The sequence below is a fragment of the Momordica charantia genome (assembly GCF_013281855.1).
Source record: "Momordica charantia cultivar OHB3-1 chromosome 7 unlocalized genomic scaffold, Mcharantia_2.0 BLBB01000007.1, whole genome shotgun sequence".
NCBI classification, from domain to species: Eukaryota; Viridiplantae; Streptophyta; class Magnoliopsida; order Cucurbitales; family Cucurbitaceae; genus Momordica; species Momordica charantia.
In genome coordinates this window covers 20,742,059-20,768,023 of record NW_028275165.1, presented here as the reverse complement: position 1 = coordinate 20,768,023, position 25,965 = coordinate 20,742,059, and the positions used below count along the sequence as shown (strand labels likewise).

General features: G+C 34.9%; 2 protein-coding genes across 3 annotated transcripts in view; both read left to right on the top strand.

Moving 5' to 3' along the window:
- The window catches only part of ABC1 (ABC transporter 1), a 28,703-nt gene extending 11,056 nt beyond the window's left edge, over window positions 1-17,647 (top strand). The window contains exons 2-8 of the mRNA XM_022303015.2: window positions 781-1,006; window positions 3,815-3,967; window positions 5,258-5,416; window positions 8,289-8,448; window positions 12,999-13,108; window positions 15,924-16,040; window positions 17,093-17,647. Coding sequence (XP_022158707.2) covers window positions 781-1,006; window positions 3,815-3,967; window positions 5,258-5,416; window positions 8,289-8,448; window positions 12,999-13,108; window positions 15,924-16,040; window positions 17,093-17,458 — 1,291 coding nt within the window. The 3' untranslated portion in view covers window positions 17,459-17,647. The remainder of the gene's footprint in view (window positions 1-780; window positions 1,007-3,814; window positions 3,968-5,257; window positions 5,417-8,288; window positions 8,449-12,998; window positions 13,109-15,923; window positions 16,041-17,092) is intronic.
- Window positions 17,648-19,896: 2,249 nt separating this feature from the next.
- LOC111025171 (Cytochrome P450 superfamily protein) lies at window positions 19,897-24,820 on the top strand. Of its 2 annotated transcripts, XM_022303016.2 has the most exons (9): window positions 19,899-20,505; window positions 20,612-20,951; window positions 21,066-21,215; window positions 21,613-21,855; window positions 22,348-22,431; window positions 23,513-23,591; window positions 23,933-24,054; window positions 24,183-24,310; window positions 24,448-24,820. In XM_022303016.2, the coding sequence occupies exons 1-9, from the start codon at window positions 20,261-20,263 to the stop codon at window positions 24,539-24,541; spliced, it is 1,485 nt and encodes a 494-aa protein (XP_022158708.2). In that variant the 5' UTR covers window positions 19,899-20,260; the 3' UTR covers window positions 24,542-24,820. The 2 variants fall into 2 exon arrangements, with proteins under 2 accessions (XP_022158712.2, XP_022158708.2); XM_022303020.2 differs by lacking the exon at window positions 22,348-22,431 and having other exon boundaries at window positions 19,897-20,505.
- The last annotated feature ends 1,145 nt before the right edge of the window (window positions 24,821-25,965 follow it).

Sequence of the window (25,965 nt, the reverse complement as noted above, 5' to 3'; positions counted from 1 at the left end):
AATGTTTCTACCCCCTTCAATAGCTAGTCTCTAAATGAACTTATTACAAGTTGGAAGGTTTTCTTGTAATTGCCCATGTGGCATTTTGTATATTTCATACCATCAATGAAATATTTGTTTCATACCAAAAAAAAAAGTGGTTGAACAATGATAATATGTTCAACTGATTCTTTTATTTAGTCAGTGGATGACTCATTTCAGTTGTGATTCTAGTTTCTTTTGAGGTTGCTTTCTTTTGTGTTGTTTTTTTTTTGTTTTCCCTCTCCCTTTGGGAATTCATATCTTTTGAACATTGTATTTCCTTTTCATTATATCAACGAGAAGAATGGGCCTTGACGTGAGAAGAATTTTCTAGAAGAAGGTTGGAGATTGAAGTCGCTTGGGCTAGGGAGCTAGTTGAAATTCAAGCCAAATTCTCCCCGATTTTCAAAGATCTATATGCAAAAGTTAAAGATGGAGAACCCAAAGTTAAAGACTTCTAAAATTTCTCTTTTGTGTCATCACATCTTGGTGGATCTTTTTGTTTGAAGTTAGATTGTTTCTTTTGTTGGCTTTTGATATCACTCTCATGTTGATTGTATTGCTCTCTGTCGAGCCTATATTTTGCTTTCATTTTTTCCTATTTCTCTCACTCCTATGGGAGTTTGTATTCTTGAACTTTTTCTCCTTTTCATAGTTTTTGTTCAAAAAAAAATTATATCAACGAGAAGTTTGTTTCTGGTTCAAAAATGAAAAATATGTTAACTGGTTTTGATACAACTGAAATATCACTACTTGTAGGTTTGCCGGGCTAGGAGCTAGTCTTGCATGGGGAACACTGGAGGAATCAGCCAAGAGGCTTGTTTTTGGCCCAGAAAATCTGCAAAACCATTCTTCTGCTCTGTCCCCGTTCTTATCTGAAAAGAATGCAGAACGTTTGGCTCTTGCTTTGTGTAGAATGCGTGGAGCTGCATTAAAAATTGGGCAGATGTTGAGTATACAGGATGAATCTCTTGTACCAGCTCCGGTATTGTTCTTATTTTAATTCATCTTACTACCACCTTTATTATAAAAAATAGAAAACAATAGAAGAAGAGCTGAATGAGTGGAGAAAAGTACATGTTTTACCTCAGATTCCTAACCATGGTTCTTGTAATGTTTGCACGTTTAGGAGTTTTTTTTAACAAGAAACAAACGTTTCATTAACAATAAGCACCTCTTAACAAATTTTAGGAGCTTGCAGACAATAAATTCTTAAGAATCAACCTCTGTTTATTTGCAAAATCCTCAACAGTAACCACGCAAACTTCAAATCTACCATACTTAGTGTTATTGTCGATGGTTGCAGGAAGGAAACCACACACATTCTCTTCCAACTCTATCAAAGCTTCGGAGCAATCCAAGAGATTTGCGGTTTCCGCAGATATTTTCTACAAATCGCCTAACCCACCCTCCATAGCCTTCCACCACTTCCTTCCTACAATGATCTTCAAAACATCATTCCTCAAACTTTACATAATAATCTCCTATCTTTCTCCACTTACCATTTACCCAATTCAAATTCAACAATTTGCCATCTCCAAACCTTAAGAGCGCCTTACCCGCCATAAAACAATTTATTTGGTAGTCTTGTGAGAATTTTCCTTTTATATAAGGAGCAATATCCTTCCGGTTGTCATGTGCGCACAATTTTGAAATAACCATGATATTGTCCCAATATAACTCCAGGACCTCTGTTTCTTTTCTAACCCAGTATTGCTTTGAAAGATCCTTTTTTCTAACTAAATCAGCATATGAATTCAAAGTAATGTCATCCGTTCTCCAATTATCTTTTGGCGGTGTAGCTGGCCTTCAAGTTTTTTCCGTTGGCATTCACCAAGGAATCTTTTAACATGTCCTAGCCCCAACCTTTTTTACTAAACCCAGCAGGCACCTATACACACTTTCTTCCACTTAAAGTTAGCCAAACAACACATTCCAGAAACCAATCGTGTGGAAACCTCTTCTTCTGAAGTCAAAAAGTTCCATTTTCATCTCTGTCCTGCTTGAAGAACTTCGAATGAACTGGAAAATGCAACAAATCCACCAAAGCCCTCTCAAACCACTAAAGTTGGAGACTCGAAGAGGAATCTGAACATTCTTTATTGAATCTTTAATAAAAATAAAAATAAAAAACAGTCATTTTCACACTAAATCCAATAATAATTGTTTTCAACACTGCCACTTCTCAAATCCATTATGCTAGAAACTTTCACTCAAGAATAAAAACCAGCAGAGAAATCCAAACAGAAGGCTGAACCTTAAGACTGGTAGGAACATGATAATCAAGAACGAAGAAAAAAGACGTAAGGGAGGAGAGAGAAGAGAGCATTTTCCTTACCTCTTCTACTTAAGTAGAGTTGATCTCGGGGTCAAATCGGCAATTAACAAGGATATTTTGTTAATGCATCAAGTTCTCTCTCAGGGAGTGGTCGTCTATTCTTTGAATGCTCTTTTTGGGTTGTCTAATGTTTAGACGTCGGGATACTTGGACGCGTTATGGACCTTTTATACAAAAACAAAACGTTTTCCCTCTGCATGTCGAAATTTTTGGTTCCTTAATTGTGCACATTGGGTTCTTCATATGGTGGCAACTCGTAGGGGTCTGCTGGTAGCATTGGGTAATGGATTATGGACGCCTTTGGTTCTCCATGTAGAAGTTGTTCAAATGCAAAATTTTGTTATTATATTGCTTATGGGACATTTCCGTTTTTTGGGCATTCTTTGATTGGTGCTCTCATCAAAGGCTTCTTGATGTACTTTTCTCATGTTCAATATATTGGTGTAGCTTTGGAAATTGAAGGAAGTGGTTTTGGTTGTTTCAGCTCGTCGTTTTGTTAAGATATTAGGCGTTTAGTTCTTTAATATTTTATTCCCTTGTAATTTTTGTAGATTTGTTTTTATTTGGCCATTTAGTTAATTTTTTTGCTCCCTTTCGGAGTTTGTATCCTTGTAAATTTTTCTTATTTTTATTTGTCAATGAAAAGTTTGTTTCTTGTTCAAGAAAAAAAGAATTTAATAGATGAAATTAAAGGTAGTATTTTTCTCCGATTAAGTTAGATGTTCCAACCTCTGAAATGCACATTTTGTGTTATCTGCTCTGCTAATAGTGACTGCCAAGTCCGCATATTCTTTTTCTGCCCTTTTGCAGCCTTTTGTTGGGCAAGATTTTTTCTTCTCTTCAACTTATCGTGGGTTTTTTCAAGTTCTGTGAAAGATAATGTTATACAGCTTCTTTTTGGGCCTTTTCATGGGAAAATGGGTCAAAGCTATTCTTTTGGAAAGTTGGTTAGAAAGAAACCAATGAATCTTTGAAGACAAGAGTTGGGATTGGCTTGAATGTTTCGACTTAGCTAAGTATAAAGCATCTCGATTGTGTTCTATTTCTACTCATTTTAAAGATTACTTTGTTAGCACTATTTGTTCCTCATAGGATGCTTTTGTTCCTAGTTAGTTCCTATGTTACTATTTTTTTCACTCCTTCAGGAGTTTGTATCTTTTGAGCATTTTTTGTAATTTTTCATTTATTTTCAATGAAAAGTTGGTTTCCCGTAAAAATAAATAAATAAATAAATAACACCACTCAAGTGCACATTTGTCATCGAGTTTTCCCATTTGGTCATTAGCACAATTGAAGGGTCTACGTTCAGGCATTAAATCAATGAACATGGTTATCTTTCTTTGGCAACAATAACTTTGTGTAATTTCAGTATCATTTTCTTTTTGAAGTCCAAGATTCTCTTGCATATTCCATAATTTTGATATGTTCGTATCATCTTTCTGTCTTGCCTCAAAGATCTTAGCTGCTCTGGATATTGTTCGTCAAGGTGCTGATGTAATGCCAAGGAGCCAGCTGAATCAAGTATTGAACGTTGAACTAGGTCAAGATTGGTCTGCGAAGTTGATTAGTTTTGATTATGAACCAATGGCTGCTGCAAGTATAGGTCAGGTGCAGCACATCTACAACACCATCCATTTCTTTTATGGGTTGCTTACTGGTGGTATGATAGTATAATTGTAAAATGGATTTGTTAATTTTTATGAGATTGTAATGGGCATGAAGTTTCTTTTTACACAAATATACAATTCGACTCATAAAGGGGATAGTCTCAAAGTACGCTTAAAGCTATATAAAGGCACATGATCATTTAAACTGCTATGGAGCATATATATATATATATATATATATATATATTATATAGGAAACAGAAACAATACTTTCATTCAAAGCCAGCACAAAAAAACAGCTTAAAGGCAGATGGTTGAGGGAACCCTCTCCAACAAACTATACAATCACGAATCACCGCTTTCCAATCTTGAATAATCAATTGTAGGCTATGATTACAAAAACCTTCTTGTGGATCGTTGCCCACCAAGAAGCCGTATGATGAATATTTAAACAAAAAGAATCCACCGTAGTACTTTTATCTTCAAAAATTATGCCATTTCTCTCTTTCCAAAGAAGCCAAACCAAAGCTCTAGCAGCACAATTCCAAAGAACAAAAGCTTTCCCCTTGAGTGCACCTCCTCCAAAGCTCTCCGATAGAAAATCATCTATCTTTCTAGGAAGACATAGGCTAAGGTCCACACTAGAGGCTATATAGTTCCACAACTTACAAGTTACGGAAAAAGATGGTCCACCGTTTCTGTGTTTTGTAAACACAGGCTACACACAGAGGGAGAAAGGGGACCAATGAGGAAGCTTTTTTTGAAGTTTATCTACCGTATTAATCCCTCTATAGAATAAAGTCCAAATAAACACTTTCACCTTTTTAGGAACTCGAAAGTTTCAAATCTGATTTGCTGTAGAGGACTGCATCCTAGGAGAAGGGGTCGTTAACGCCAAAAAAGCAGATTTAGCCGGAAAAACTCCAGACCTGTCTGCCTTCCACCACAAAATGACTCGACCTTGCCCCAACACTACTCCTTCGAACTTCTCAGTAAAGGATGCCCATCTATCAACTTCTCTATCAAAAAGATTCCTTCGGTGGACCTTCTCTACCAACTTCTCAGTAAAGCTTTCCCCTACTCCATGCTGGTCATTTTCATTATATTTTTTGTTTTCATGAATGCTAAGATAACTTGACTGATGTAATGACTGATGTAACTCTCCGTTTCTCTTGAATCATGTTTAAGTATTTTGGTTGCTTATTCATTATTGATGTACTTGAGTTTCACATTCTTATCTTTGTTAAGATCGTTTGAAATGTTGGTTGCATGCTATTTAAAACTGATTCAGGTGCACAAAGCTGTTGCAAAAAATGGCATGAAAGTTGCAATGAAAATTCAGTACCCTGGAGTTGCGGATAGCATTGAAAGTGATATTGATAATGTGAAACTTTTGTTGGATTATACTAATCTGATTCCCAAAGGACTTTATCTCGACAGAGCGATAAAGGTAGTGTATTGTACTTGTGAACATATTATCTTGATGTTTGTTGAAATCAAGTTAGTTGCATGCAAAATGCTAGACGGTTGTAAACCTATTGTGCTCACAAAGCAGTCTGATCTTTCTCTTCTTCTCTTCATTTTTCCTTAATAGATCTAATTACTGACATATTTGTCTTCTATTGTTTGGTTGTTATCAACATCCCTTCAATTTTGGTTTACATCTATTGGTAATTATGCCCAAAAAACCAGATCTTAATTTTACTTTACCTGCAAGTAAAATTGGGAAAGTCTTGTTTATTTATACATATTTTAAAGATAATTCAAAAAAAAAAATTTAACAAGAAACAAATTTTTCAATGATATATGAAAAGATAGAAAAAAGTTTGAAGATACAAACTCCTAAAGAGAGTGAAACTAAAACAAAACATCCAAACAAATTTACAAAAATTACAATAGGCTAAAAATAAAACATTGAAGAACAAATTGCCAAAGGTCTTGACTAGACAATGAGCCAATACAACCAAAAACACTCCCTCTAAACTGCAAAGAGACACTAAGATAAATGCGAACCCCTGAACTCCGGTGATGACCAATTAGAAAGGCCGAATATTTGGACTCCAACTCCAAACCTTCGAACACCAAAGATGGAAAATGCTTTTAGCCTTCTTCTCGAAGAACCAGGCCTCTAAAGGAAATAAAAACAGCAAAATGATCCCATAGATGAAACCCCAAAGCCAAGAAAAATCCACATAAAGGCTGCTTCAAATCCTTAGATTGCTGATGAACACCATAAGGAAAGATGAGCACAAACCCCTGCTGATGTAACTACCTAGCATATTTATTATTTAGCTAGTTAGTTAGTAATTGACCAATTAGTTAAACCTGTAGGCTCCTTCTGTCCGTGTGTCGGATGACAAATCCACGTGTGCCCCTTCCCTCCATTCCCTATAAATAACCTACTTGTATTCCTCTCAGTTCATTATTAAATAATATTTCTCTCTTCCCAGTGGGTTCCATAAAGATTTGGATTAGAGCATCCAAGATTCTTGGGCTTCTATACTTTTTTTTTTTAATATCCGTGAGTGTCCGAGCCAACTTACGCACACCTCGACTAATCTCACGGGGCAACCGCCTGACCCTACAACATTTGGTGTCGGGAAACACATAGGAATTACTAATTCCTAAGGTAGGTGGCAATCATGGGATTTGAACTCATTTCCTCTTAATTACCCTAGCCCCTTTGGACCAAATGAGCCACCCATGATGGTTTTGGGCTTCTATACTTGTCCGCTTGTTAGTTGATCCACTCCCACCAACCACTTCCATCTCATCTTCCTCAATCAAGGTTAAATCCTCATAGATTGCGAGGGCATTACTTTCTTCCCTTCTTGCTTTTGACCTTGTTTGATACTCCTTCATTTCATCTCTCACTTTAGTTGGACACTTCAAACATGCTCATAATACATCTTGGTTCCCCCAACTAAATGTTGTGTTGCTCGAGAAATATCACCTTTGGTATTTTTTCCACAAAATATGCATTTTCAAGTGTTTGTATCTTTCGGATTTTCCAAAGTGACGTATTGCAAACCAGGATGCTTATGTTTTTTTTTTCCTTTTGCCATCCTATTATAGTTGGAATTTGGTAGATAAACAAAAGGAAAAAGTAAAAGAAATGAGAAAGGAAAGTATCCACAGTGTGAAGATTAAAGAAAAGAAATGGAGTGATAAGGAAAGAAATTAAAAGAAATTAAATAAGATAGAAGAATTAAAGAATTAAAAATAAATAAAATGAAAGTAATGAAAGACGAAACTAAATGATGAAGAAAGTTGAAAATAGAAACCTTGAGGAGGAAGATGCCGGCGGCGGTGGCAAAAGGAAGAATGCAGCTGCAGTGGCGGCAACAAAGGACGAGGCAGTGGCGGCGAAGGATGAAGGTTTGGGGTGTGGGTAATTGGTTTTTTAGGGTTACTTTTTGTGGGTGTTTAACATTATAACAAATTAATAAAAAAGAAAAGAAAAATTGAGGATCACCTCACTTCAAAAAGGTGCTCGCCTAGCCTTATGGCAATGGTGCACAAAAGCGAGCGACCAGTTGAATGTGCTCGCCTCAGTGCCGTTCAAGGCACGCCAAGGCAAAATTGCGTTGCCTCTCGTCATAGGTGGGCGGCTGGACATGCTTTGAAAACACTAGATTTATTATCCTACGAGTTATTCTATGAGATTATTTGAGGTGTTTAAGTTGGTCCATACATTCAAAAATATATTAAAACAAAATTGTGACAGTTTTCTTTTTGACAAAGATTTTGAATCTTTATTGCTATTCTTCAAGAAGCCTTATTTTGAAAAATTTTGATGTATGGAAATGGAGCTCTTAGTTAATTTTGGGACTCCTAAACTTTTTGCTTTTTTATGGTGTTTCTTTCTAAATGTTTGTAACTTTGTATTATTGTTATTCCTTTTTAATGTATGGAAAATGTAATGTGTTTCTTTTTTACTGTCGTTGGCTCTGGGGGACTATTTCTTGTTCTTCTCTATTTTATCTATCATTTAATGGAGTGTGATTTAGTTGATTGCCCTTTTCTTACTTTTTATTTTTGAAAAAAGAATGTTCTCCTGAGGCCATTGGACTGAAGTATTTTTTGTAAGTCCTTTTTTTTTTTTTTTTGAGGTATTGTAAGTCTTTTTTTAATTGAAGCACTGTTCTATGTCTTAAATTTAACTAAATCTCTTGAGATCGTCAAAATCCTCATGTGAGTTGATGGTGCAATATGCATCATTATTAATAAAAATATCTATTTATTTCTAAAGTGCTTATTTTTAATGTTAACTTTTCTAGATAAAACTGCAACCTGATATCAGTGTTGGTAATATCCATTAGGTGGCAAAAGATGAGTTATCTCGTGAATGTGACTATGAGTTGGAGGCTACCAATCAGAAACGCTTCCATGCTCTGTTATCTAAATCTCAAGGTTTTTATGTTCCATTGGTTGTGGATGATCTGTCAAGCAAAAGGGTCTTGACTACAGAACTTATTTCAGGTGCTCATGGAACCTCCTTTTGCTCATTTCATGCTTAATTAAATATTTATTCTACTTCTTTTTTTTTCTTAACAAGATACAAACTTTTCGCTGAGAAATGAAAAGGAATAAAATTGTTCAAAGATACAAACTCGGAAAGGAGTGAAGAGAAATAAAAGAAAGCAATAAAGCTAGGGGGAGTTATAAATGCCTCCCAATTGGAACATATCATACTAGGTGAATAGTTGACAAATAAATCCGAAAGAGAAAACCAATGAGAAACCTTAAAGATTTATTTTACTTTATTTTTTCTAAAATTTTTATTGTTCTTTAGCTACTATTTCTTTTTCTGAACAAGATACCAACTTTTCGTTGATGTATGAAAATAAACAAAAATTGTTCAAAGATACAAACTCCCAAGAGAGTGAAAGGAAAAAAAACAAGTACAGAGAAGGATAAGAGGAAAGCTACACGTCAAGTAGAAGCAAATATAAAAGATTATAAAGGAGAAATAAAAAACCTTCCAATTAGAGAAGATCATGCTAGAGGAATAATTTGCCAATAAATTGGAGAGAGCACACCATTGAGAAGCTTTGCATTTAGCCAAGTTGAAGCATTCCAACAAAACTCTACATTTTCCTTCAAAAAGCCTATGATTTCTTTCGAACCATAAGTCATACAACACTGCTTTGACTCGATTTGTCCATAACAGACACATTGACCAAGAGGTCCGAACCAAACAACAATTGAAAGACAATATTTGAAACATCAAAATCGAATTTTTTTTTCTTAACAAGATACGAAGTTTTCATTGATTAATGAAATTGAACAATAATGTTCAATGATACAAACTCCATTAGGAGTGAAAATAATAAACCGTAAGCATAAGGAAAGATATCTAATGCAGAGCCACTATTAGGGAGTTATAAATGCCTCCCAATTCATACAAAGCATGCTAGGAGAGTAATCAGAGAAATGATCAGAGAGAGCACACCAATGTGAAGCTTTGAACTTGGCAATTGCAAAACATTCTGTGAAGAGCGACTCTATCCTTCTCCTTCAAAGATCCTCTGATTTCTTTCAAACCATAACTCGGATATGAGAGCTTTAATTCTGTGAATCATAATAGATTGGCTTTTTCATGAAAACGAGTTCCATGAAGGAGCTGTTTTGAGAAACCTCCATATCCCAAACCCAAGAAACATTGAACATGGAGAAGAATAAATTCCAGCAACCATCAGCAAAAGGACAGGAGAAAAACATGTGTCTTTGGAACTCTCCACTAGCCGAACACATTAAGCAAACCGAAGGCTGCATCATCGAGGAGGTTAATTTCCTTTGAAGAATCTTTGAAGTATTGACTTTTCCCATAAGAAGAATCCAAATCAGAAAGTTTACACTCTTTGGACATTTAGTAGACCAAAGAATAGAAAATGCTTCCTTTGGAAATTTTGAAACAGCACTTCCAATCTTGCTTAGTGAGCGAACAGTAAAGACACCCGAAGTCTCTAAACTCGATAATCTGACATCTTCTACATCCTGAATAATAACCGAAGAAAGTAACAATAACAAATTGGTCATGTCTACAATTTCACCATCCTTTAGAGCACGCCTGGTAGGCAGTTTCCAAGAGGACTCCAAATCATCCCATGCATCCCCAACTAAAATAGAGGGAACAGAAGAGATTCGGAATATGGAAGGAAACCTATCCTTCAACAGAATATCTCCGACCCATAAGTGGTGCCAAAACAGACACCTTCTATCATTACCAACTTTGTGTATTTCATGCATTACATCTATTACACCTATGGAGTTAGGTAAAATTTCATGTGATTCAGTAAACATAATATAAATTTCATCATTGCTAGATCGATCCATTTGATGATGAATAAGCAAACAATGGGATTTTTTTTATAAATGGGAAATAAATAAAATGCTTGGGGGTGGAAATGAGAGAATGTTTTAGTCTACAATTCCTGGGTTTAATCAGATACAATTTGAAGAGTTTTGTAGGTTCATTGATCATGGCTTACAGAAGAACTTTTGAAGTTTCCAAAAATTGAAGATACAGATCAAGAAATTGAATTTCAATTATTTGTGGAAACATATAAATTGGTAGAACCATTGATAAAAGAAAGAGATGTTGTATATGAATCACTCACATACTCTTCTGAATTATACGTATCCGCAGGATTAATTTGAAAAACCCGTAGGGATATGCAAGAACAAACAATTTTTATTGGAAACATTCCTCTAATGAATTCCCTGGGAACTTCTATAGTAAATGGATGGAATAGGACTCCACCTTTCGCGAGGATTTTGAAATATTATGCCATGGGCTTCTGCCAGAACTTTGTTGTTTTGGTATAGTACACGATCCACCACTATATGAACCATATATACTAGCCACCACATATCTCCAAAGAGCTGATGATTCAACACTAAATCTCCAACCCCATTTAGCTAGCAACGCACTGTTCCTTTTAAGGAGATTTTTGATTCCAAGGCCGCCCATCTTACGTGGAAGGGTGATTAAATCCCAACGGACTAAATGGTTTACCGAACGTGTGGATGAATCACCCCATAAGAAAGAGCAAATACTCTTTTCCAGTTGTTTGCTTACTCTCACCGATACCTGAAAAAGAGAAAAGTAATATAGTGGAAGATGCTCAAGGACCGATTGGCACAATGTCAGCCTTCCTCCCCTTAAGAGTTGATATTTCTTTTATCGCTCAAGTTTTTTACAAATCTTTTCTTGAATGGGACTCCAAAAATTATCGTGCTTAGAATTTCCCCCAAGAGGCATGCCTAAGTAAAGAATCGGAAGCTTCTTAGCTTTGCAACCAAACCTTGAAGCTGACTGCTGTAATCTCTGGAATTCTATATTCATCCACGTAAAGATGATTTCTCCCAATTTATCTTCAATCCCGAAAGCCATTCAAAGGCTAGATTTATCTTAATTATGCTAGATTTGAAGTCATCCTTTCAATATATGCCGATACAAAGAAGGATAATAGGAAAGCTACACGTGAAGTACAAGCAAATATAAAAGATTATAAAGGAGAAATAAAAAAAACCTTCCAATTAGAGAAGATCATGCTAGAGGAATAATTTGCCAATAAATTGGAGAGAGCACACCATTGAGAAGCTTTGAATTTAGCCGAGTTGAAGCATTCCAACGAAACTCTACATTTTCCTTCAAAAAGCCTCTGATTTACAATCTTTGAAACATCAAAATCGAACACCCATGACATGTTGAATAAATGGAAAAGAGACCGCTACTATTTCTATAAGATTTATCTTAATTATGCTAGATTTGAAGTTATCCTTTCAATAAATGCCCATATAAATGATTTAACGAAATAATGTGAAGCATACTTTCATATTTGACTCTCATCATGTAACAAAAATGGTTATTTTCCTTTACATTGTCAAAGTTGAACAAATTCAGGTTGAAGGACTCTTCCTTTTTATGCTTTTGTTGGGTTTGTAAGAGAGTTCAAACAAAGTCTCACGTTGGCTAGGGGAAGGGAGTGATTCATGGTATATAAGTTAGGGCAATTATCATCTCCATTGGTACGAGGCTTTTTGGGTAAAACGAAAAGCAAAGTCGTGAGGGTTATGCCTAAAGCAGACAGTATCATACCACTATGGAGATATTTGGGGTACGAGGGTATCGTTGTACTTAACAAGTAGCATCAGAGTCATGGTTTAAACCTAGCTGTGCCGGTGAAATCCTCGGGTGCCGAATAAAGAAGTGGTGAGCCTCAAAAAACGTAGTCATGGTGTGATTCGTGATTGTACTTTATCCGGGTGTGCTTGGAGCTTTGGATAAGAACAAAGCTCTCGTTCCGATCCGAAAGTGGATGGATGGATGACTACTTGAGAGTAGACTCGATGGTACTTTGTTTGAGGGGAGGATTGTTGGGTTTGTAAAAGGTGCAAACAAAGTCCCGCATTAACAAGGGAAGGGGGTGATCGATGGTATATAAGCGAGAACAATTATCATCTTCATTGGTACAAGGTCTTTTGGATAAAATAAAAAGTAAAATTGTGAGGGTTATACCTAAAGCGACAATATCATATCATTATGGTGATACTTAGGGTACGAGGATATTGTTATCCTTAACAAAAGCTTTGTTTTGTATTTTTACCCTTCACTATACGTTGTGTTCTTTTCATCTATTTACCATCCCAACGTTTTAGCAAGATATGCTTAGAACAATTCCCCAAACATATTTCCTCTAATTGAGTGAATTAACAGTGAGAAGAATAATCTATCATTTTTATTTTGAAATTTCTATACGACTTTAGTGAGTCGTGCCTTGTTATTTCTCCATGTGGTAGGTAGTAACTAAATTAGTCGAGTGAAGATTCTGGTGCTGTTTATATTTTCTGGTCAGATTTTTGTCCAGTTTTCAAGGAATTTCCCGTTTTTCATGGTTATATTTAGTTGATTGGCCACCTTTTTCCTTTTGGATAATTTCCATTCACAGTAAGTTTTAGTTCAGTTCTCTCATCTGTATAAATTTGTACTCTAAACTTTGGGTCGATTTTTTCCTTTGTTACAGGAATTCCTATTGATAAAGTGGCATTGTTAGACCAGGAAACTTGTAATTATGTTGGGAGAAAGTTGTTGGAACACACTTTACTTGAGTTATTTGTTTTCCGCTTCATGCAGGCACGTTTTATTAGAGCACATGTCAATGTGAAATTGAAAGTACAATATTTTTTCAGTTGTCTAATATTGTTGTTTATCTGGTGTTAAATATATTATCTATTATCTTGAGAAAGAAAAAAAAATGTTCCTAGTCTACTATCATTGGATGCAAACATGTTTATGGATTAGTTTGGCATACCCTAAGCACTTTTTCTTGAGATAATCATTTCTCTAGTGCTTAAACTACGAGGGTGTCAATTACTTTAAAGCCACTTTTTGGATAATTATTGTAAGTGTTCCTTCAAAACTTTTAAACCTTGTTCCATTTCATGGAGAGAAACAATAGAATCTTTAGAGGGGTAGAGAGACCTTAGGAGGAGGTGGTGTCCCTTGTTGGATTCCAATGGACAAGGCTCTATTGGCTAAATGGAATATTTCCATGGGAATATTTGAACAGAATCTTAAGATAATCATTTCTCTAGTGCTTTAACCCCTTGTCCATTGGAATATTTCCTCTCTGTCCATAGAAGATGGAGGTTTGGGGATTGGTGGCATTGCAAAGAACAGAGCTCTATTGGCTAAATGGGGGTGGCGTTATGACTTGTACCCCTGTCCTTATGGCGGCAAGTTGTGGATAGTGTCTATGGCTCTGAAAATTTTGGTTGGTTTACTGTAGAAAAACCGAATGCTTGTCTTCGTTGTCCTTGGGTCAATATTTCCCAGCATTGGAGGTGGGGGGAGATTTATCCAACTTATAAACTTGGCTCTGGCAAGAAGATTTCTTTTTGGCATCATAATTGGGTGGGCGATTCTCCTTTCAAGGTTGGTTTCCCCAAAAATTTTCAGCTTTCTCCTGCTCCTTCTCTTGGGCTGGTTTTAGATTTTTGGGATCCTACAACTTCTTGGAAAATTGTCACCCGTCGATCTTTGAAAGATGAAAAAATTATGGAGTTTTCAGGACTTTTGCTAGCTCTATCTCCATTTGTTCCTTCTATCAAGGATGATAAACGAATATGGCTTTTAGAGGCTTTGGGTTTTTTCAGTTTCGTTCTGCAGTCCGCGTTCCCCTTCTCGTATGCATAAGGATTTAGTGGCAGCTCTATGGAAGACTAAGAGTCCAAGGAAGATCAATGTTCTTTCTTGGATTTTGTTCCAAGGAAAAGTTAATACAGCCCATGTTCTTTAAAGAAAGCTCCCATCGTCTTGCCTCACCTTTCATCTGTCTGTTATGAATGTGCTGCTAGTGTAGAAAGTATGCTTCACTTATTTTCCCCTTGTCCTTTTGCTGTCCAGGTGTTTAACTTGAGTTGGGTCGGATGTCAAGGATATGTTGTTTCAGCTGTTATGCGGTCCAGTATTTACTACCAAGGCTGGTCTTCTGTGGATTAATGCCTCTACAGCTATTCTGTATGAACTTTGGTTTGAACGGAATCTTAGGATTTTTTTAGGGCAGAAGGCTTTTAGTATTGCCAAATTTCAAGCTTCTCAATGGTGTTCTCTTTCAAATCTGTTTGGAAACTACTCTGTCTCTCATCAACGCCAACTGGAGAGCTTTCATTTTCCCCTCTTAATTGTTATTTTCTTTGGCTTTAGCTTTGTTTTTGTTTTTCTTTGTTTCGTTTGTTTTCTTCACTCTTTTGTGAGTTTTTATCTTTGAACAATTTTTTTTCTCATCCATCAATGAAAAGTTCGTATCTTGTAAAAAGATGCCTCTTTTTAGTTTAGTGTGGCTTCTTTTGTCAGGGCTGTCTTTTTATATGCTCATTTATTTTCTTTCATTTCTATCTCAAAGAAGGCTTGGTGCCTTCTCAAAAAAAAAAAAAAAAAAAAATTAAACCAATTTGATTTTTGAAAAATGCTTATGTCATTTTTTAGATGATCGTCTCTTAAGCAATGCTTCAAAAATCTGATTTTTTAAGAATGCTTAATTTATTACCAAACACTGTAGGTCTTTTAAAGACAGTTTTACCCCTCTTACATCACTTGGGAGGCTACATTAAACATACTTTAATTTAATTCTTCTCAAAGTGTTCTCCTCCCTCTAGAAGGTAAAAATTCTGAAAAAGACCAAGTTCTTTGCCTCTCATTGGGTGACGATTTCTAAGATTTTTTGTAATTACTAGTTAGATGTTATTCTTTAGGATTGAAGTCTTTTCTTATAGGTGATTCCTCCATTTTCGGGCTTGTTTTTTGTATGCCTCTCGTATATTCTCTTGTGTCTTCTAAATGGAGGCAAATATTCCCGAAGTGTTTATAGAATAAATATTTTTGCATAAGAAGCACTTTTTTCAAAAACTATCCCAAACACACACTACATATTCTATTAAAATGTTATTTTTTGCCTGGAATATGGTTTTTGGGGAAGAAATGCAGGAGGAAAGGAAAGGGATAAGTTGGAGGGAAGGGAAGATATGACATCTTTCATTCTTTTGTAGCCTTGTTTAGTTTTGTGGAATGAAAATAGGGAAATTTCTGTCCATTCTTCACCTTGTTTTTAAAGTAAACATTTGAATACATGATAAGGGGACTAAGATAATAGCATATTTGGGTTTCTGCTGCTTATTATTATCTTTTCTTGATTCACCCATAGGTGAAGCTGTGGGAGATTGTATGGAACCAATGTCCCACTCTAATCCTATAAATAGTACCATTTCTTCTTTTCCTTGCCCCTCAAATCTCAAGGCAAAGCCTGACGCAATACTACACATGTTTTTGGAAAAATGCAATATTGCTACTTGATGATTATAATGCTATTTTTTCTTGCCCAAGTCCTGTTTCATGTTGTCAATTATTTCTCGTGTTTCAATTTGATTCTATCGTGCTGAATCTATCACAGACCGACCCCAATTGGAGTAATTTTTTGTATGATGAAGCCTCAAAAACAATTAACCTTATAGACTTTGGAGCAGCTCGAGATTACCCAAAAAGTTTCGTTGACAACTATTTAAGAATGGTAATTTTCTTGCTTTTAAGTTCTGTGATTTCTTTCCTTCTCCTATTTAACACCTTTTTTTTTTCATTTTACATACGACTGTAAGATTATGAACTTTCACCATCCAAACTATTTCTAGTTCAAATATTTTTATATTAGCATTTGATTCGACTTATTTTGAAGGACATTTTGAGGAAAATTTAGCTGGGTAAACGGTTTACTTTTGCAATTTTGAGAATTTAGAGTTCAGATAGTGAAGGGTTCATTATGATCCAATGGGTGCCTGGATGTAGGTAAGTTGTAGAATGTTTAAATAGCTGTTTCTAGCAATTATAGGAAAAGCAGTCTCAATAGAGAACAGAGAGCATTCCATTGCTCTTTAATCCCGACGATTGGCTTTACAGCCTAAACTTCATCCTTTTGTAGCCGTTGGAAACTAACAACCTAGCTGTTAGAGGGAGGGAGGGGGGGAAGGGGGGAGGGGAGGGCGAGGGAGGGAGAGAGAGTGGGAGTGAGGGAGGGAGGGAGAGAGAGGCAGTCTGCTTGTGGTCTCCATCTGCTTGCTGCCTTACCTAAAGAACTCTGTAACCATTGAAGAACTAAGTGGATCATTATTTTAGTTAGGTGGTTATGTTAACCATGACCGTGAGACTATAGCTTTTTTAAGTTAGCTGGACCAAGATTGTACGTATATCTTGTACAAGTTGTAAAAGTTGACATAAGTTCCCTGTTTGCTTTGGTTTATTGATCATTGAAAGGGGAGCTAAGGTAAAAAATAGGGAAGAAACAATTATTTTCACGACTCTACCACCCAGTCAATTTTGTTCTACTTAATCCCTATTTCATGGCCAAATTTTTTCTGGCTAAAGAATGGGAAACCTTTCTCATTGTGGGGTAAGAAGGAAATGAAGCTTTTGCTAGTTGGAATAATAGATTTTATTGGCTAAGCCTTTAGGATGAATAGAGCGATGTTGAATGTTGAACATTCCTAGTTATTTTGCCTAGCTCAAATTGTACTCGATGTTATACTTGAATATATGTACCGACAACACCTTTTGTATGTATTTGATCAGGTTGTTGCATGTGCAAATGGAGATAAAGATGCAGTAATTGAAATGTCAACTAGACTCGGATTTCTAACAGGAAAGGAATCAGAGGTGATGTTGGATGCTCATGTTCAAGCGGGTTTCGTTGTGGGATTGCCATTCTCAAAGCCTGGTGTCTATGACTTCCGAGCTTCAAATATCGCTCATAGTATTTCGAACCTCGGGGCAACAATGTTGCGGCACAGGCTAACTCCACCCCCTGATGAAGCCTACAGCCTTCACCGCAAGCTATCGGGTGCTTTTTTGGCTTGCATCAAGATTGGTGCTTCTGTACCTTGTAGGCAACTATTATTCGAAATTTACGAGGATTATCATTTCAGCGATGAAGATTGAGGTGTGGATGAACATGTGAATTTCCTAGAGGCATCTGCTTTTTATCCTTCCTTCACGAGATCCGTGTACTTGGTTTCTGAAGTTCCTAGTTTATTAATTTTTTACTTTAGAATTTCATTCTTGTAACTTCAACTATGAATCTTTTACCTAGAATTTTAATCTTATAATTTCAAAACGCTTTCTTAATAAGTAGGGTTAATTAAAATAAAAAAGCTAATATGAAATGCAGCTAATGTAGATTTTTCTTCTCTTTTTGGAAATTTATGGAGTGAGATAGACAATGAGATAGAAGCGAACTCATTGATGAGCGAGTTCTGAGGTAGAGAGAAGCCGAGGATCTAGATCAGAGTGAGAGAGTACACTTTCTTGGTTTTTGGATGGTTCAAAACGTGTTTTTTTGGGTACTTGGGCGATTGAACAAAAAATTGGGAAATGAAATCTACTTCCAAAAGCGCGATGGAGATAAAGCATGATGGAATTGTGTGAATCACGAAGCAGAGTTATTTTAATAATTATTATTATTATTAAACAAAATGTTATTTATTTATATGTATATGAATTGGGTCGGGTTGAATGGACCTCTATTTCTCCTAACCAGTGCATCGAACTGATAATTCACTTTGATTTTGACCCAACTCAAATCGAAAATCAACCCATATAACCCAATTTTTATGGTTTGGGTTGAGTTGTTTGATTTGTTCAGATTGTTGTGTTATTTAAACATTCCTACTACTACTCACTTCGGCATCTCCACCCCGAACTCCGTCCTTGTGCAAAATCGTATGGATACAATCCTCATTGTGCATCTTGATCAATTGGATCGTTTCTTTGTAGATTCTGAGTCTTGTTCTTTATTTTATTTTATTTTTTGACACAAGAAATAAACTTCTCGTTGAAATAATGAAAAGGAACATAAATGTTCAACCACTGTGAGGCTTTATATTTAGCTAAGTTATGATCAATCGAAGATTTAGGTCGACCCTCAAAAATTCTGAGATTTCTTTCGAACCATAACTCGTAGAGCAAATCCTTTATAGCATTAAGTCATTAAAGGCAACCTTGTGAAGTCAAATCCAGCCCTAAGGAGCAAATGGAAGAACATTATCTATGGCTGCACCACTGAAAGCCCAAGATAAATTGAACTCTTCGAACAGCAAAAACCTAACTGCATAAGAACGTTGAAAAAACATATGAACCAAACACTCCCCACTAGCTTGACAATGAAGGCAATAAACAAGAGGCAGAGAGCTTCTTTTGGAGAACATGAGCCATGTTTAATTTCCGTTTCATGATAATCCAAATGAAAAAACTTACCTTCTTCGATACTTTGTTTTTCATATCGCCTGATAAAAGATCAATCCATATTAAAGCTGGCGAAGAGGACTTGCATAAGGAGGCCATGGGAAACAAGCCCGAGGACTCTAGAGACCAAAACATGCCATCAGCCGAACCACTAGGAGTAAAAGGTTTCAATGCAGACAAGTAAATTCTCCTTTGCTAGTACTTTGAGAATAAAATAGACTCTCCATATGAAACATATTTTCTAGGATAAAATACATTTTTGGTTATCGAATTTGAGAATAGGTGTCCATTTGGTCTTCAAGTTCCAAATATGACAATTTAGTTCTAACCTTTAGAAAATAGATGTCTAACCGATGCTCGCATGGAAGTTTGAGGTGTTAGGTAGTATTTTTTAGTGAATTTATTTTAAATGAGGTGATATTTGATTTTTTTTAAATCAAAATATTTGATTTAAGAAACCAAATTCCCTTTTATTCTCCGCCAAAGTTATTCTCTATTTGTTCCGGCACAGTAGTACCTATATGATATTCTACCAATGATAAATTTTTTCGATCACATTTATTTGATATTGTGCCCCGAACGTCAAAGTCTCTCTATCCACCAAGTATATAAGATATTGATTGGTTTTTTTAAAGTTAAAAGGTTGAATTCCCCACCTTAAGAAAAGGTATAATAAAGGAAGGTTGAATTAGACAAAAAACAGTGTGTCGTAATATTATAGGTGCAGCGAAAGTATGGTTTAGCTGGATATTGGTGTCATAAAATATATAGGATCTTAGAACCATCTGAAAACCCTTTTGGTTTATTACTAATAGATATATACTTTCGCCTAAATTCAAGCAGAAACTTGGGGTGTGTTTCTATAATTTATATTATAACAGAAGCTCAATAATTGGGTTTACATCTATTTGACTGGTTAAAGTTAAATAATGGCCCCATTATGCATGTACGAGACACCCCGTCCCGCCCTGGCCGCTGGCCTATAGGCAAAAGTAGCCCCATTGCATGATGCTTCCCCAAGAACATTTATCATTTATTCTGACCACAGAGGGTAAAACAGTTATATCCACTTGCTCAAAGCTGGGCTTAAAAAGGCACATTATTATATAATTATATGGTCTTTCTCGAGCACACAACTTGAGGACAAGGGTTGGATTGGGTTTTGTCTGGCATGTGCAGAAACCGTCAACCGTATTAATTTAATACGTAGAAGTTGGAAGAACGATTATATGAAGACAAGGGAATGGGTCGTCGGGATGACCAATAAAAATTAGTTAAGATATCAGTTTCAATCTGATCGATTCAGCTGGCAAAATCGGAAGTCAGAGGAATAATTTTATGCATATGTCGTAACACACTTAATTACCTCCTGGGCATTATGTGTTGTGTTTAAAACAAATGTTTCATTTCACAACTCTAGCTACCTGCGATTTCCGTCGTCGGATGAATTTCTTTAATTAGTTTGCAGGTTTTAATTTGGATTTTTGCTTTAAATAAATAATGTGGGAGCAGCCCGCCTCCGTGTTGTGGTCATTACTTTCCATTCTTACACTAATGTTGTCCATTCTATTCCTGGCAAGAACTCTAAAAAATAAAAAGTATAGGGAAGGGGGAGATGAGGATCAGAGGGCATACAGATTTCCTCCAGGGAGAAGAAGCTGGCCTGTTATAGGTGATAGCTTCAACTGGTACAGTGCTGTTGCAAGCTCTCACCCCCCCAAGTATGTTGAAGAACAGGTCAAAAGGTAAGAAGCAATTAATTAAATTAATGGTTAATCTTAGCTGCTTGAGTTGATTTTGATTTTATTTCTGGACCAGCCTCTAATTTCTTGTTTGGGAATTAAATTAAAGGTACGGGAAGATCTTCTCGTGCCGTGTGTTTGGAAAGTGGGCAGTGGTATCCGCAGATCCAGTGTTTAACCGTTATGTGATGCAAAACGAAGGGAAATTGTTCCAATCCAGCTATCCCAAATCTTTCAGAGATTTGGTAGGGATGAACGGTGTCATCACAGTACAAGGGGAACAACAAAGAAAACTGCATGCAATTGCCTGCAATATGATGCGTGTGCACAAGCACAAAGTACTCAACTTTCCGTTCCTACAACATATTCAAACCATAATCATCCATACCTTGTGCAGTTTCAGTTTCCCTAACCATCAAGTGGTATATCTACAAGATGTTTGCAGAAAGGCTAGTATATATATATATATATATAATATTAATATTTTCTTTTTTGCATTTTTTCTCAAACTAATATATATGTATTTAATTTCTTTCCTTAATTGTGCCTCGTCCGCCTCTCAGGTAGCAATTAATCTGATGGTAACTCAGCTATTGGGTGTGTCGAGTGACTCGGAAGTGAATGAGATAAGTCGGTTATTTTACGACTTCGTTGATGGCTGTCTATCTATTCCTATCAACTTACCCGGCTTTGCTTATTACACGGCCATGAAGGTAACCAAATATATGATAGCCTCTCCAGTACGGTATCCTGCTATCGTTTATTAATATTTATGAGGTTTTATCTCATAACCAATTGATAATAATGGGATCAAGTAGTTCATGTCTATTATAAATCTTTTATGTCCCTTATCTTTTCAACATGGGATATTGAATATTCTCTCTCAGGATCGTAGCTATTTTAGCTCATCGATTTTGACGAAATCCTATTTTTTAGAGAGATGTTCATTTGAACATTTTGAGTTCTTGTACCATATTAATATTCATGAGATGAGTAATCTATGTCTACGTGGGATTCTTAACATAGTTAATTGTACATACATAACTTTAATTTTGTTAATTATATAAGTCTACTGACTACTTGTCATGTCATTAAATTAATTCAATTTAGGCAAGGGAGCAAATCATAAGCATAATTAATAAGAAAATAGAGATGCACAAGTCGGGCGTAGCACTGGAAGCGAGTGGACAGGGAGTGCTCGCAACACTATTAGAGGAGCAAAACTTATCTGATGAGGCAGTTTCAGATTTCATCATCAATCTTCTTTTCGCCGGTAACGAAACAACTTCTAAAACAATGCTTTTCGCGGTCTATTTCCTAACCCACTCGCCTAAAGCAACGCAGCAACTATTGGTACGTTTTCCTTTCGCAATTAACAATCTAAATTATGCCTTTTTATTCGCTATGTCTGAATCTACAGCACTCCTCCCGCTCCCAAGCCATGTGTCTCGTCTTTCCGGAATATAAGGAATTATTCGCCATATATTAATTTACACTACTTCATCTTACATATTTTGTAACTATTTTGTTTTTTAAGTCAATATTTTAATTATGAATCTACTTCTTAAAAATGTTTGCAAAATCCTAACAAAATTTTATAAATTTATAATTTTTTTTTCTTTCTAAAAAATAATATATTATGAACTACTCCTCAAAATTGGCTTAGATTTTAAAATTATTCTAAAACAAATTTATCTTTAAAACCAGAGATTTAAAAATAAAACCATTAATTATTAGATAACTAATTTCTATCATTTCATTTTTGTGTTTAGCTATTTAGTCGCTACTTTCGTTAGGACAAGCTCATACTTCTCATATTCCCTACATGAATTGACAAATTTATAGGATGAACAAGATACTTTAAGAAACAAGTATGGAGATAATACGATCACGTGGCAAGATTACGAATCAATGCCCTTTACCCAGTGTGTAAGTCTCATTGTTGAGCACATGTTTTCCCTTGACAGTTTAACTGTATTTCAAGTCTAACATGCAAATATTAATTACCATTTTATTCCGTACATGCGCTGCTTTAGGGAAAAAAAAAAGATTCATTTTTTTTCTTGAAAACCAAAAAAATTAATAGATTGCATTTGTTTTTTTTCTCATATTTTGGAAAGAGTGATTTGCATAAATTTTCATATCTATTTTCAAATAAATTGCATAATCTAAAGTTAAATTGAAAAGTAATAATTAAAACACTTTAATAAAAATTACAATTATGTTATATTTAAAAAAATTAATACTTCCCAAATTCGCCGAGTGGTAAGAAATCTCTTACTTATCATTTGAGAGCTATTAATTATTCTTTAAAAAAAATATATAAAATATACATATTTCTTCTTTCTCTTTTTGTATTTCTACCTCGAGTTAGGTAGGACGGGGTTCAATTCCCGTTCGCCCATAAAAATAGCTCACGACTTATTAGAAAAGTATTTTCTGTTTGAAAAAATTTTAAGATCATGATATCTTTTAGATTATATATTAAATTTAAATTTTCTCTTTTTTAAAAACTTTATCCCCTTTTACTTTAGTTGCTTTTTTTTAATAAATTACTCTAGTTACTTTCTTTTATGTTTCCATAAAAGCATATAATTTAGCAAACATTTTTTTAAATTGTTTTTTCATATATACAACAAACATTTCTTTTGAAAAAATATTCTCTAATTCGTATCCTTATTATTTAAAAAAAAATAGAAATAGATGTTAAGAAATATTAACTTCATTATACTCAAGGCCAAAATTCAAAGTAGAAACTCATTTCGCTACAAAATAGAAACATACTATTTTTCTAAGAAATAATTAGATGTGGTGTTTTCTGCCAATTTGGAGGGGAAAATAATAACATTCACAAGCATTCTCTTATTTTTCATTTGAATTTTTGAAAAAATGGTGATGATGAAAAAATAGAGAAACATTTAAGAAAAATGTTATAGAAAAGTCTTTAACGCAGTGAAATTTTGAAGACTCGATTTATCCGCAGAATAATTTCATTTCTATTTCAACACAGGTTATTGATGAGACACTTCGACTTGGTGGAATTGCAATTTGGTTGATGAGAGAGGCAAAAGAAGAGATTAAGTATTTAGGTGAACAATTTTGTTTTGTGGTGTTTTCGTTTTAGAGCTATTTATGGGGTAGTTTAGAATATAACAGTCCTTGGTGGTAGCACATTCTAAACTAGCTAGCTAAGAGAGTTCCGAACAAAAGCTTACTTTGAAAATCTTAAATAAATTTTTAGAGATTGTGAAAGATGCATCATATATCCTCTAGTAAATACTATTTGTGTGTCTAACAAGAATACTAGACTTGCAAGTTAAGATCCCTGTGATGAAATCATATGGTTTCTTTTTTTTTTCAAGGTATCTTTTGAAAATGGCTTTCAAGCTAGAATGAAAACCAACTTTTGCTTATATCATTGGGTATACAGATTACGTGATTCCGAAGGGATCCTTTGTTGTTCCGTTTCTTTCTGCCGTACATTTGGACGAGAGTGTATATGAGGGAGCTTTAACTTTCAACCCCTGGAGATGGATGGAGCTTAAAAATCAGGTTAGTCTACGTAACATTTTTAAAAGTTGACAAAGAATATAACATAAATATGTAAATCCATTTAAGCATGGCCTTGGAACCTAAAATTCATTGAAATTGTGTTAATTAAATTTGTGGTTAATTATTAGGAAACGAGGAATTGGAGGAGTAGCCCATTCTTTGCTCCATTCGGAGGAGGTGCCAGATTTTGTCCGGGGGCAGAATTAGCACGTCTTCAAATTGCTTTATTTCTGCACCACTTTGTTACCAAGTATAGGTAAGATGATAATTATCTCAATATTATTTCAAATTTTGTCTCAGAATTAGGAAGCTTCTTACAGCACCAAGTATATGTCCATACGTTTTCTCTATGAGAGGAATGAGGGTCTAAATTGTGCAGTGAATTTTTCTCAGGTGGACCCAACTTAAAGCAGATCGGATGTCTTTCTTTCCCTCTGCTCGGCTAGTCAATGGCTTCCAAATTCGCTTGGAGAGATGGGAGCACTAATCTCCGTTCTCAAATGAAATATTGCCCCATCAATTTCTTTCCTTTGTTATCTGCTTCAATTTTGTTATCCAATGCTTAGTATCTTGACAACTTTGGACCCATTTGATATCTTGACTATTTAGACCATTTGGTAACGAACCAAGTTCAAGAAATTCAGGATATATATATATATATATATATATATATCGCGTTTTTACTTTCAAACTTTCCCTTCCTCCCCTAATTAATCTTGAGAATCTGCTGGAGGACGAATAGAAACTTACTAGTCTGTTTTGCTCACTTTCTCCATCTTCTCTATCAAAATAAAAAAGGGTCAAGCTTGCTTCTTATTCATGTGTGTTCGATCCATTTAATCTCCTCCCTCGCTCGTTGACACTCCTATGTTGGAAAAAGGTTTGGAGCATTGTAGAGAATTTAGGGGAACTAAGCATACCTTCCTCTCAAAGAATGTACTAGCCTAGCAAGGTTTATTGTTTATTGTTTATTATTTTTTATACAAATAACATAATTGCGTTCGATAATTATTTCTTATTTTTTATTTTTATTGAAAGAAGAAGTCAAAGCATTAAATTTAAATTAAAAAAAGTAAATAATTGATTTTTTAAAATAACTATTCAAACTTTTATGTTATTATTAATTTTTAATATTTATTATATATTTTAATTAAATAATGATAAAACGATTTTTTTATTCATGTTTTTCTAAAATATTGGAAATGAGAAAAAAAAACATTTTGTTGTTTTAAAAATTTTATATACAATTTTGACAACGTTTAAAAAAAATGACAAACAACAAACATGTATATTTGTCAAATATGTGCTCCTAAGTTTTTCAATTAAAAAAAAAGAAAGAAATTTATGAGACGTTACCAAACATCCATTTTATTGAAATGTTCACTCAACTTTAAAGAACAAAGTTTTAAAAATAATTTCAAAGCTGAATTCACACCTCAACATTTAGAAACACGAATACTATACCTAGCACCGATAGCATATAACTAGTCTTTTTAATTGAAGTTGACAATTTGAACACAACTCAAATGGTTAAGACATATATCTTTGACCAAGAGGTCGGAAATTTGAATTCTCACATTCACATATCGTTTAATTAGGAAAAAAAAAACTTACGAAAGAGGTTACTAATGTCTTAATCAATTAAATTATAATAGATCCAATCATATTCATAAATTAAGGATTTTATTTATTTATTTATAATTACTATTAGCCGAAAAAGGCATTTTTTCTCATAAACAGACCGGTGAGTTTAAACTCGTAATTCGGAGGCATTTCCATTACACTTGATGAGGGTATAAATATATTTTTGGTCCCAAGGTTCAGACTTATTTTCTACTAGGTCATTGAAGTAATTAAAAAAAAAATCATATGATGCTGAGATTTAAATTTAGTTTCAACTCCGTTCTTGAA